General features: G+C 40.6%; 1 protein-coding gene across 1 annotated transcript in view; it reads right to left on the bottom strand.

The window, feature by feature from the left end:
• Positions 1 to 12,982, bottom strand: part of PLCB1 (phospholipase C beta 1) — a 408,751-nt gene that overhangs the window by 281,678 nt on the left and 114,091 nt on the right. The window contains exon 3 of the mRNA XM_074150525.1: positions 10,932 to 11,000. Within this exon, the coding sequence (XP_074006626.1) occupies positions 10,932 to 11,000 (69 nt within the window). The remainder of the gene's footprint in view (positions 1 to 10,931; positions 11,001 to 12,982) is intronic.

The raw sequence follows: 12,982 nt of genomic DNA, 5'->3' as shown, positions 1-12,982 counted from the left end.
CCCTAGCGGCAACAGCTGATAATTTTGTTTATTTAACAAGGATTAGGCTGGGGGGCGATGGAGCTGAGAAAGCCAGAGACAGGCAACTCACGCTCAACATAGCTACAAGGTTTTTTGTTATCATCGCACAAATACTACCCAGGATTTATTTATCGGATGCACTTGCCTCTACCTTCTTGTATATCCACAGCAGACTAGAGCAAAAGAAAACAATCTAATTTCTACTTGACGCTTTGGAAAAATGGACACAGGGATTTAACATAAATATACTGATATTATTACATTGGAACTAGCCATAGTTTCTTGCTGCTTTATAGTTCACAGGGACCCTTGGCTATTTCTATTTGCTCCCATTAGCTACCTTATCTATCTTATCTGTAGCTGACTCTTCTAAGTCCAACTGTCACATTCCTAATAAAACGTTTGCCTGCGATACTGGTAGAGGTGTCTTTGCAGGACACCTGCATAAGGCACACCAGCACATCTGCCACAGACATCATGTCACTGGTGTGGCTGGGGTGTCCGACTGGCACAGACATGCCTTGGGACACAAACAACCAGACTGAAAAGCCACAGTGATGAAACAAGGATTATTTATAGCTGGGGCTGTAATTATTTTCCAATCAAAGTTCTAGTTCAGAGAGCCAAGTTTCTTCCCATCACTTTTTCTTAGACATCTGTACTGGACAGCATACAAGTAGGGATTAACAAACGTTAGGCAAACGTGCAGTTTTACAGCCAAATGTGCTTAGCTGTGAGACTCAGAAAGTGCTAATGTAACATGGAAGATAATGAACTTTGAAGCTGGAAGCTGTTCTAATGGATTTTGAGCAAGCTTAAATAACTTTAATACTAAAGAAAACTTTTTTTTACCACTCCTCTAAATTTCAAAAACAAATCTCTTCAGTTATAAGCTCTGACCGAAGACAGTTTATAGTTATTTAAACTCAATCACGAATCGCTCAGTTCCTGCCATTTGCCTGAGGGTTTCCAGGAAGGTTTTGACATCCACTGCAGCACACAGGCGGCTCCATCCAACACGGAGAACAATTTACCAATGCCCATTGCCCTCTGCTCCTCCTCAGCGATTCAGCACCCTGCTGTCCTGTCGCCAGTGAAATGCTTTTCCCGGCAGCGCTGAGCAGGGGGGCCACTTTCACCCAGTTGCGAAGAAATTGGCATCTGTCAGCCATGGTTACTCTCAACCTACACCTAATCCTTTTGCTTCGCAGTGATCTCTTTCCTAAGCCCGAATAAATGGTTTTGCTGGGTTCCATGAGAAGGTACTGAAGGAGCCATTTATATGCAGATGATAACAAAGATATCAAACCTTTGCAACTAATCAAAACCTAGCAGTTTTCTCCAACCGGTTATTTACAAGATAAGGGATGACATGGAAAAATCACCAAACTGGATTCCAATAAAATGGGGAAATTTAAATCATTTGTTCTAAACAATAGCAGAAAAATGTTTCAGCTTTGGCATTTTCACTTGAGCCTGTTGATTCCACATTTGAAGGTTGAGGGTATTGCACTGCCATCAGATCTCTATCTGGATGCACAGCTCCACACTACTGCTAAAATATATACTTTAATATTTATGAAATATTTCTAGATGGAGATCACAGCTCAGAAGGAAAGACTAGTATGACTCAGTTATTTAGTACCTTTGCATTTTCCAATGACAAATTTTGAAATTCTTTCCAAACTGAGTGTTCATGACAGAGGCTGAATGCAGCATTTTTTATCTTTATGGAAAGCAACATTTTACTTTTTAGCTTTTGTATTAGTATTGTACTTAGGAGCCCTACTCATGAAACAGGACTTTGCTCTCTTAGATACTGCACCAACACCTGAAAAAAAAAAAAGACTTTACTTTCCCAAATCTTCATGATCTTAGTGCAAGCCAAAAGGTAATGTGGATATGAACACACAGGGGGTACAAAATAACAAGCAGATAATACAGGACATTGACAGGCAATATTAACATCTTCACATCATAAAAAACATCTCCAGAATAACTTCATATTGTCCCAACAATTTTTAAATTTTGTGCCAGCCACTGTAGAAATGTCATTTTTCAGATTCAAGTGAGCTTTATCACAATCGACAGTGGGTGTGGGTTTGCGATCGCTGCAGCTGGATATACTGTCCCAGCTGCATTCTCGTCTCGTTAGCATTATTAGTTGTGAAGGCAGCAATGAGACATCCATGTCCCATATTACTGATCAGCAACACAAATGTTGTCAAACATAGGACACTGGATATGGCCTTGTCACCAAGGTGAGCCAGTGATCACCAGCACACCATCATCACATCCAAGCACACAGGTGACGGCTGCTGCGAGCAGCAACCACGAGGTGCAGAAAAAGTGGTACCTATCAGCTGAGAGATGCCACTTTGCAACCCACCTCCCCTCCTTTGAGCCCTATGCTGTGGCAGGGAAAGGCAAGAAGAGGAATTTAAACCTTCAAGCTGAAACAGCACAGAGGTGATTACCATCAACTACGCTATCACAGGAAACATTACCGTAGCGCTGAACTTCACATTTGCATGAAGCACATGCTCAGTTAAGTGATGAGTCCATGCCCTCCAGTGTGCAACTTTAATCCCCCACCACAGGAGTCTGAAAGGTCACGGAAGTGGCTTATGGATGGATTTAAAATAGTTTTGGAGCATTACGTATGCCTGAGAGCAAACAAAGCTGTCTCTGTCAATCTCTCTTCAAAACCAAAATAAAAACCACAAAAAAAGTCATACTAAAGGAGAAAAAGAAAAAAAAAAAAGAAAAAAGAATAGAGATACTCAGCTTGCAGGTTTATTTAAAAGCATCTTCAGCAGTAGCATTTAAAATACAGCTTTACTGACACACTGGTGTCAGTGCTCTCAACAACTCAAATATTACATATTTAATTGAGCAGTGTCCTACTCCACCTTTTCAAATTTAAATGTCAAGTTTTAAAACCACATTTATAAAATGCCTTTGTGCTTCTTAAAAAACAGAATTTCTTGTTACACATTTTGTACTGCGTACTGCATTAAAGCATGCAAAGAAAAAGATGTACATTTTATAAATTTAACAAAAAAAACCATAAACCCAAGCAGCACAGAACACTAACTGAAACCACCAGTGAGCAGAAAAAAAAAAATTGAGTAGTTTGGCAATGATTCATAGTGAAAGCCCCGGACAAAAACCTGCGCTTTCTACCACATCACGAATGTTAGTAAATAGTGAATCCAATGAACTACCAGACAGAGCTAAGTTATTCAGTGTATGACAAGCTTCTGAAGAGGTCCCAGTCCTCTAAGGATTAGAGGGTTGTAAATAAAGTCACCTTCATCAATTTGGGCCATTCTGGTAGTGCACTGGGATGCTGATCGTCTTGGAGGTGGCCTCAGCCTCAGGCATGAGCAGCCAAGTGAAGGGCAGCCCGAGGCCGGTGAGGAGTCTCTGCAGGCTTCAGAGCGCAGGTGCAAAGCACTTGTGCTCATCCACTCCACTAAGCAAGGCACCGGGTTTGAGACATGACTTGGGAGCCGTTGAAGCAGAAAGAAAATGGCTACTGTGCTGCTACTGAACACCCCAGGCTTCATTTGTGCTTTCAGGAAGCTTTGCTTTGCTTCCAGAATAGCATAAATAACATTTCTGATGGTAACAGTTTTCTAGATGATGGAGAAGTGACGACCTGCTCTCCATGCTCCATGAACAGCAGCATTGACAGCTTTATCTTTGGAGAGGAGACTCTTCCCCAAAGAAGTTAGCTTCCAACAGATTTTAAAAAAATCCAACTAACAAACTCAAAAGCATCCCAGCCGTACCAAAACTTGCCTTCATTCCCGAATGAATGGACCAGGGCTTTACTGTGGGCAGCGGGGAGACCTTTTCTGAAAAAAGTCTGCACTGGTGTGGAAAACTTGGAAAAGCAAGATGCTGGGTGCCGTTAGGAGCCTGTTAAGCACAGCGAACAGGCGGCGTTGAGCTGCAGGGAAGAGGCAGAGAAGGGTAAAGCGAGGCTTATTCCCCCAAGGGGGGTCTAAGGCAAAACTCCCTCACGCTTACAGCGACCACAGCTCCCATGCTCCTTGCAGCATTTCAACGACTTGCATTTTCCCATCTTGCAACTGCCATGACACGAGCACTGGTCAAATATCATCCAAAGAAATTAATCTTAACCTTCTTTAATAAAATAAAACTCAAACTAGAGAAAATTTTTATGCAATTTAATCATTCTTATGAAAAAAAGGAGTGATGTAGAAGAACAAACAAAGTGGGGGGGATGTTTGAGGATGTCACTGTTATCCCTAAGGTGAGTGGGAAGAAGGTGAGCTGCGTGCATATTCCATTTTTATTTCTTTTTGGCAGAAATAGAACATTGCTTAGGCATAATTTACATTAGAGTTTCTAATTTAGCACCAAGGTTGTTGAAAGGAAAGCAACGTGCATTTATCAGCAGATAAAAATAACGGCAATAACAGCATTTGAGACAGGCAGAGCGACAGAAGTCGGTGCTGCAAAGGGCAGGCTTGTTGCTCTCCTGTGGATCCATGTAGGCAGCTGACTTTTTCAGGGAATTTACAGAGTAGACAAAAAAAAAATAAATAAAAATCTATCTGCCATTTCCCACATGCAGTCTAATCAGGGTGGTTATTAAACACAACATAATTGTCCCAGCACAGACTTTATCACAAAGAAATTAATAACTGCTCGGCTTTCAAATATTTCAGAAGTGACAGAGGCCTCTTTTGTTCTCCTGATAAAAGGAAAACAAACAATCTGACCATAAAAATCACAGTCTGCCAGCAAAAATGTAAGTTCAGATACCATAAGGAAATCAAGTGATTATATTAGGTTTATTTTGACAGGCTCTTGACACTGGACTTGTAAATTAGAAGTTAGAGCCTTATTCCGAGGGAAATCAACCAACTGTTATCTACAATTTATTTATTTGCATATGTGTGCTTTGAGCGGGTTCACAAAAAGTTCTTCACCTGCATTTGTAAACTCAGGCAGTAAGTTAAAAGAAATAAATAAGAGATTATTAACAACGTAACAGACAGCAGTCTCACTTTTGGCTTCTCTGCATAAATTTTACCCAAATGTCAGTAAAATTCTACTGATTCTAAGTCAGCACAATGGAGTACAGAGGCAGACACAGAAGACAGCAGTCTTGTTAGCTCTGGCCATTCAAATAGACTTGCATATCCTCATTTCCCTGAAAATCACCAGATTTTTCAGTTAAATAATTATTTAGAGTTTCCTTCTTAGTTTTCCTTTTAGTTTTCGAGCCCATCTAGTTCAGGAAATGTTGATTTTTCTCTACAGATGTGTCAGAAACCAGCAAACCCTCTGGCCACAGTGAGGAAGAAGCAGGCAGTTTTTAAATGACAGCTGAGATACTCCTGAAATCACCTCACTCTACTTGAGCATTTAAAGAAAACCTACTAAATACAGAGGCTGGTGATGATAGTAGTAGTAGTTGAGGTCTTGGCAAATTTCTGACATTAAAAAAAAACTTAATTATTTTTCTCTGTAGAGCTTAAAGTGAGAAAATTTGGGGCAGGGGAGCCTCAAGTGTTTTTAAAACTGGGGACTACACTCTATAAACATTTTGGCATTAGAGTGATCCCATCATTCATAATTTCATCTCCTACAGGTTCCATAGCATATGTCATTTAAAGAAATTAATTTCCTGCTGAATGATTTACGGTATCTTTGAGGGAAAACAGACTGATCAAATGCATCAAAAGTTTTCAATATGAACATTTGCCATGGGGTTATTTCATTATTCCTGCCAACTCATCCTGATATTTCTTCTTACTACTAAAAACACTTATACAGTTGCGTTAAGATTTTAGTTTCCATAGAAACTGTTATTGGCTAAAGTAAATACAAGATGGTAAAAAGTGTGGATTCCCTCGTCTCGCAAGCATGCTTGCTGCTGCCAAATTGTCACCACCTAACCTTTCACCAGTATTTACTGCTGTGTGACACTTCTACTGTGTCTCCCTTTTAAGAACATGGACACTCTTTTGAGTGGCACTTCCATGATTCACAGAAGGTATGTGAATATTCAGAGCTATTTCTATGCCTCATTGTACACAACGTATGTTTCTCTTCACTGCTTGTTGTGTTATTTTGCAGACCTCTTTGCTATACTTTACAAGGGAAAAGTCTCTTTACAACATCTCTTCGTTAGTCTGCGTATCACAACAAAGCTCGAGAGTGTGCTACCAGGTAACGTGCGAATAAAAAGAAGTAATTGTTTCATCACAACTAATGCTTTTTACATTCCTTTACCATTTCAAAATACAAACAACGTGAGCCCTGAGCATCCTGACGCTGCACCTTTGCTGATGCCAGTGGCAGCTCTGAGTCACTGCATGCTGTGAGAAAAGGCATGGCACGCTTCAAAAAGGCTGCGCTGAAGTTACGGGCAGTCACGCTTCTGAAGGAAAAACTGAACTGCATATTAATCTCCTGTTCTCAAAATTTCTCTTGCTGCCTTTCTAAATGAGTCTAATGCTTACTAAAAAGGCGAAGTCCTGATAATCATCTTATAATTCCCTCACTTCTGTATAAATTTCACTGTATCTTGAATTCAGGCACTTTTTTCTAACATACACAATTAATAAGTCTTTTCTTGTTCTCTTCAGAACATTACTTTCATTTTTCTTCTCATTTAGAGATCTGCTGCAGTGCTCTGTGCTGCCTGAGATTTGCCTTTATTCCAAAGAATAAGGCTTTGCATGTATATTGCATTGAGACAGAAAACTCTGTTATCATTTCTGAAAATAGTGGCTGAAGACAGAAGGACTCATCCCTGAAAATGTGGAAAAAGAAGGCGACGCTGAAGCTTCTCAGTAACACAGGGGTCATTCAAGTATACTACCTACTGATTTTGGGTCAGAGGATGATCTTCTCATCCCCCAAGCATCGAGTGTTTTGGTACCAACTAAAGATCTCCTTTCTATATCATTAGAAACGTAAGCTCCTATGAAAGACATACAGGCTTATTTTCAGATGCCTCAACACTCTGACAGATCTTTGCACCCCCATTTTGCTGTAAAACCATTCTGATTCTCTGCCCAAATCCCAGAGGTTCCACCTAACCCCCTAAATCTATGAATTCTCTTTGGGTGCCTAGTAGCACCCAAAGTAGGACAGAGACTTGTGCAAGTCTCTTGAATTTGTCTCATCTTCCCAGCCTTGTGCATCATTTGGAAGAACTGGCGGACACTGCCATGGATGAAAACAAGTTTTGAGTTTCCTAGAAGGATAAACACAGAGCCACTCTTACACCCAGAGCAGCTGAGGTGAGGCTTCACACTATCCACATGGTAATAGCACTTCACAGGGACACCGCAAATTCATTACAGTACCTACAAGTGTGAGAGCACAAATAATAATTACCATCAGCTGATAAGACTAGGACCGTGGCTCTAGGACTGTGGTCTAGTGCTGGGCTACTCTACGTGGTTTCAGCCAAGTCTTCTGGGTAACTATTCCTGAGGTCTGCTCAGGAAAGTCTTTCTTTTGCAGACGACTTTCTGAGCTACTCCCGTACACTGCTGTCACAGCCAGGAGTAGTATTGGTGCTCTGCTCTTAAATGTCCAGGGAACAGGAAGAACAGCAGAGCGGTTTCAAGAGACGAATAAGCATCACAAACCAGAAGCTGGAGAAGAAGTGGTTTTGCACTCAAAGTGCCAAGCAGAGGTGAGCACCTACATAGCTGCAACCCAGTGCTAAGACACTAAAACTTTGAGAAGATCTCTGCTCATTCCTTGTGCTATCTTAATATGATGACTGTAGGATGAGAACTGCACTTTTCTGCCTTCAAGGGAACTTTTGAGGCTAAACGTAACAGGGAATGGAGAAAGGAACCAGAGCTCCTAGATAAGAAACCCAGAAAGAAAAAGCTCTGAGCTTATGAACAGTGTAGGGTAGTGTTAAGTGCATTTATGTATCCTGGTTTTGGAGTTCAATGTTGCACTATTTCACACACGCTATGGCTTAGGGATAGTACAAAACGTGAGCGTGCCTAATACTACCTTCCTCCAGAGCACAGACTATGCCCACTTACCAAAAACATTACAGAAGACAATCCATAGCTTGGACTTAATTACTGAAGCAAAATACTAGCACATTTTCAACAAATGTAGGGATACTGTGAAATAGAATAAAACAAAAAGAGTACAATGCCTTCTAAATAAAAACAAAGCATTTGGCTGTTTATCCTTCATCAGTGAAAACTTCTCTGGAATTAAAAGGCTTTTTTTCTTTTTTTTTTTTTCTCTTATGATAATGACTAGAAGATGCAACAACAAACATGCAAGAACCGTCACAAAATATATACGTCTAGACTTACAGAAAAATATTGTGAAAAGCAAATGTCAACCAAAAAGGCTGAAAGAGAAACTAACTGAAACAAACTGTTTCTCTCTCTTTTTCAGAAATTAAGAATTCTGATGATTGTACAGAAGGTACATTGAATGCAGCATGAGAACAGACTCTGTTTCTAGCCATCAAAAAGACCAAAAGTGTGGCAGATTAATTACCAAAGAAACATCCCCACTGGTGGATATGGCAGCATATCGGGAAGAAGTGGATATTCCAGATGGTGATAGGGAAGAAAGAGTTTTTTGGTAACTGTGACTGCTTGTAGTCCTCTAAAATCATTACTTGCTATGGTCTTCTGTATCAGTACACCTAACAGGTTTGGGTAGCTTACTGTGGGTGTCGTTAATCACATTGAAATTTAGTTTAGCATAAAAATAAAAATTGCATTTTTTATGTTTAATAGAAAAGTCAAGACTTATTAAAGATAACATATCTATCAAAAGGTACCACTAGATCAGAAATACAATAAATGAGGTTTAAAGATTCCCATTAACTTCTTAAGTTTTTAATGACAACCCACAGATGAAACCCACTCTTAGAATTCCAAAAATAGCTTAAAACATTTGCATAAACTGGCAGAAGTCCCCTAACACAGTATAAAAATTGTCCAAAACTATTGGCAGAGGGAGGGCTGGCAGGGGAATGAAGAGAAAATCACCTAAATCTCATGTTTTACAGTGAAAGATGTGTCAATGCAAAACAGCATGTTGTCCTTTCCTCCTGGCAAGGCTACTAGGGCAAGCAAGTTCCCAAGTCAATTGATGATCCCACCAGATCATGAGAGATTAACTGCTGGGATAGCTAATAAACCTGTATTAAGTGGTACCATGGCAGTAAGAAGTATTTGTTTCTGAGGCAGCTAAACTCCGTTCCATGTCTGCAGCTTACACTGCAGGCTGTGTTACATAGATGTGGTGCTGCTCTCTTAAGCCAATATATCAGGGTTTTTACTAGAAACCTCCATGCAATCACAGGCTGCTACTGCTTGACTTCGAGCCAAGCCTTCCTGCTGCTGCATGAGTTTTAAATCTTCTGTGGTTGTGACACAAACAGGGCTTCTGTAACACTCGCTCACCTGCAGTAAATACTCCTTTGCTCAGCCCCGCAACGTGGATCAAAGCAAAACTGACACAACTGGCCCCAAAATGAGCATTTTGTTTCACACCGTTTGCAAGATCCCATCAACAGCCAACCCAGGTGCTGTTTTCATTCTGCCCACACACAAATCAATGACAAAAAGCAAACTCGTTCACACAGGTGGTGCATTTCACCACCCTAAAAGTCAGGATTTTCTCATACCCTTCATTTAATGCCACTGCTGTCAAATCCGTAACATGTTGTAACAAAAACAGCCTTTATGTAACCTAATAAATAAAAGTCACCGTGGCAATAGCTATGCATAAATTCTAGCTAAAAACATTTTGTTAGAAGAACATGAATGTCCTCTGTAAAGCGGGTAGCATTTTAAAATAACGTTCTAGCCATTGTTAATACTTTATTGCTATTCATCATAGAACCATTAATCACGGTGAACTCATTTGGTATTAATGTGGATGTCATAAAGTACTTCTGTTGCATTTCAATTATAGCTCAGCCTTTAGAATGCTGCCAGCCATACACGGAAAGCTTTGAAAACCAAATTTGAATAGTCTGTTCAGAGATAACTGCAATCGCGTTCTGGCACAGAGAAATAACCTTTTTCCATTTCCTAATGCCTCCCCTCAAGGGGCTGAGGAGCCTGTGGGGCTGTGCCCTGACCCAGGTCTGGGTGCAAGGAAGAGGGAGCCCAGCGGGAGGCTCCAGGGAAGCCATGCCCATCCAGACCCAGATGTTTTCCTCCCCTAAGAAGAGGGTAGAAGAAGCATTCCTTTGGGCTGCTTCAACCTCACCAGTTCAACCACTGCTAAGTGGCAGCAAGGCCATACTTTCAAGCCCCTAAGGAGATTTCCTTTTTTCCTATCACTCCTGTTATTCCCTGAGGCACTATCTTGCTTCCAGAGCTGAGTGCTTTGGTTTTCTCTCTCTGATGTGTAGTTTCTACCCAAACAAAAGCACCAGAGAGAACATATATCTACAACCTACTGTCTTTAGAGACAGCAAAGGAGTATGCAATACATCAGAGCAGACCTAAGTGAGCTGATATCCTGACCTCTCTCATGACAGTTTAAAGAAAACCTCTTTCTGGCCTCAAGAGGCACTGGAAAAGGAAACAGGCAGCACAAAAAGCAACATGGACCTAAAGAACTATCAGCTCCTTGCCATCAGGGAAGCCAGGGACTTGTGAAAGTTTACCTTGACAAACCAGGATCTTTGTTCCATCACTGCCAGCAGAGCTTCCATCAGCATTTTACATACAGAATCAAATTACAACAGCTCAATAATCATAATATTTCTCACCAGAAACTATGTTAAACAGAGAAAAGGCAAAGTACTACTTAATAGTTAAGGAAACTTTTTTTTAAATTCTTGCATATAATTCCCATTCTATTGAGGTCATCAATGTAACATGCAAGCACACAGCCAAAATTCCTACCTTGGGAGCTCTGGCATGTTTTCCACATCTGGCATCTTTGACAAGGCTGATATCTAGCAGCTCAGTCTCCTAGAAAGAAAAATTGCAACACAGATAATTATTACATTAGTCAAAAAGCCTTGTTGTGTTAACAGTGCCCTGCTTCCCACATCTGTCTGGGGTTTGCCTGTTTGCAATGATGCCTGTCCAAACCGAGAACAGTTTCAAGGAGTGCTCTGTTGCACTTAAGCTATTCTAATAGCAATACTACAACCTTAGACACATAACTTGGCTTCCTTAAAAATATGCATCTATCTTAGGATATACAGAATATATAGACAACGTATGAGTCAAGCTTATTTCTTGGATCACTAAATACCAGCTGCTGTGGTGGTGTTTTTTTCTTTTTAATACAAATTTAGTTTTTTTATGCTAGTCACAGTGTGGCATTACAAAAGGAAAACCTACTGGCTTATTCCCAGAAAATTTTGAAAAGTGCACATAAAATCCAAGAAGTGTTACATCTACAATGGTAACAGGTTCCAACAATTTTGCAGTGACTACTGCTCATTAAAAACCATGTACTTTTGACAAGCATTTCATAGTTCATACATTAACTCTTGAGTTGTGGGTTATAAAACACATGCCATACTTGGAACATAACTGGCGTATGATGGCAGCTTCTGCTAGGCAAATTCATATCCTCCCCTACACAAGTGTAACATGAAGAATCTCCTTTCACCGATAACCTCTTGTGTCTCTACCCTCCCTAATGGTGCTTGGGAAGGATAGGGGCTGAGCTAAGCCCGTGGTGCCCTGGCTGTGCCTACCAGGGTCAGCCTAGCAGGGTGCACACACCGCTCCAGTATAAGCGCCAGGTATTCGCCTGTCTCCAGACATGCAACAAATTATAACCTTCAACCAACATCAAACTCCCCAATCTCATCCTGCAACCAGGCGTTTTTGGATGTTCCCATGTTGGTTCTTTCTTGAATGCCTTAACATTTATGGGCAGGGAGCATTTGGAAGAAGGAAGGATGCTGAAGATTGGGGCAGTGCGATTCCCAGCCACCTTGCAAGCATGCCCATCCATGCAGCATCATGTCTGCTTTCCCAGGAACACCACCAACTGCCTTGTAAGACACAGCGAGAACATCTGACCTGATTCAGCATTACTTCATAATCTTAAAGCACATCTTGATACTGTCCACCTCATTTACACTAGCATTTGGACTAATAGCTCATGTTAGCATGGCTCAATTACATGCTAAATATAGTCTAAAAGTACTTCAACAGGAGTGTGACCACGCCACAATTAGAGCTACACCAGTTCAATGCGTTTCAGCCTTCCAGTAGTAATTGCAGATGCTATGTGGAGAATCTGAAATCTCTGTGCTAGACAAAGCCACTACACTTTTATTAATTTCAAGGAGAAAAGAAAAATATTTCCTTATGGACATGTTATTTTGACACAGTTACTTTGTATCCTTATTTCTTTTCCATCTTAAGGGATCCACTTCTGCACAGCTCTTGTAGCCCTTTGTTGTCTATTAAGACATCAGCTCTACCACCAAATTTTCACGTGACTGTACATTCATCACATCCCCCTCCATCCCGTGGAGCAGTGCAAATGTCTCCACATATTTTCTGAAATCAGTCCATGCCACATTTGCATCTCTAAATGCAGAATGATACTCCTAGTGCTTGTGTAGATGCTACAAATAATTTGTCAACTAAACCAAAACCTGTTTCCCCTCCCTTTTCTTTTAAAAAAGTGTCAGGAGAAGGGTATGATTCTGTTACTCTCTCAACTTGCTCTTGTGAACCATAATATTGCCAATTACATCTTGTTACCATCTGGGATGTACCAGCAGTAGAAGGCAAACTTGCTGCTCAACACAGAAAAAATAAATAAAATAAAATCAGAGTGAAAACAGACAAAGAAGCACTATGAAATAGCTATGTGTGCAGGTATGGCAGCAGGTGCAACTTTAAATAAAACAGGAAAATGGCACACTGGAGGGCTTATCTTTGAGTTAACGCATGCGGCCATTCAGATACTGGCAAACATG

Source organism: Numenius arquata, chromosome 7, assembly GCF_964106895.1.
Source record: "Numenius arquata chromosome 7, bNumArq3.hap1.1, whole genome shotgun sequence".
NCBI lineage: Eukaryota > Metazoa > Chordata > Aves > Charadriiformes > Scolopacidae > Numenius > Numenius arquata.
This window is presented reverse-complemented; position numbering and strand designations above follow the sequence as displayed.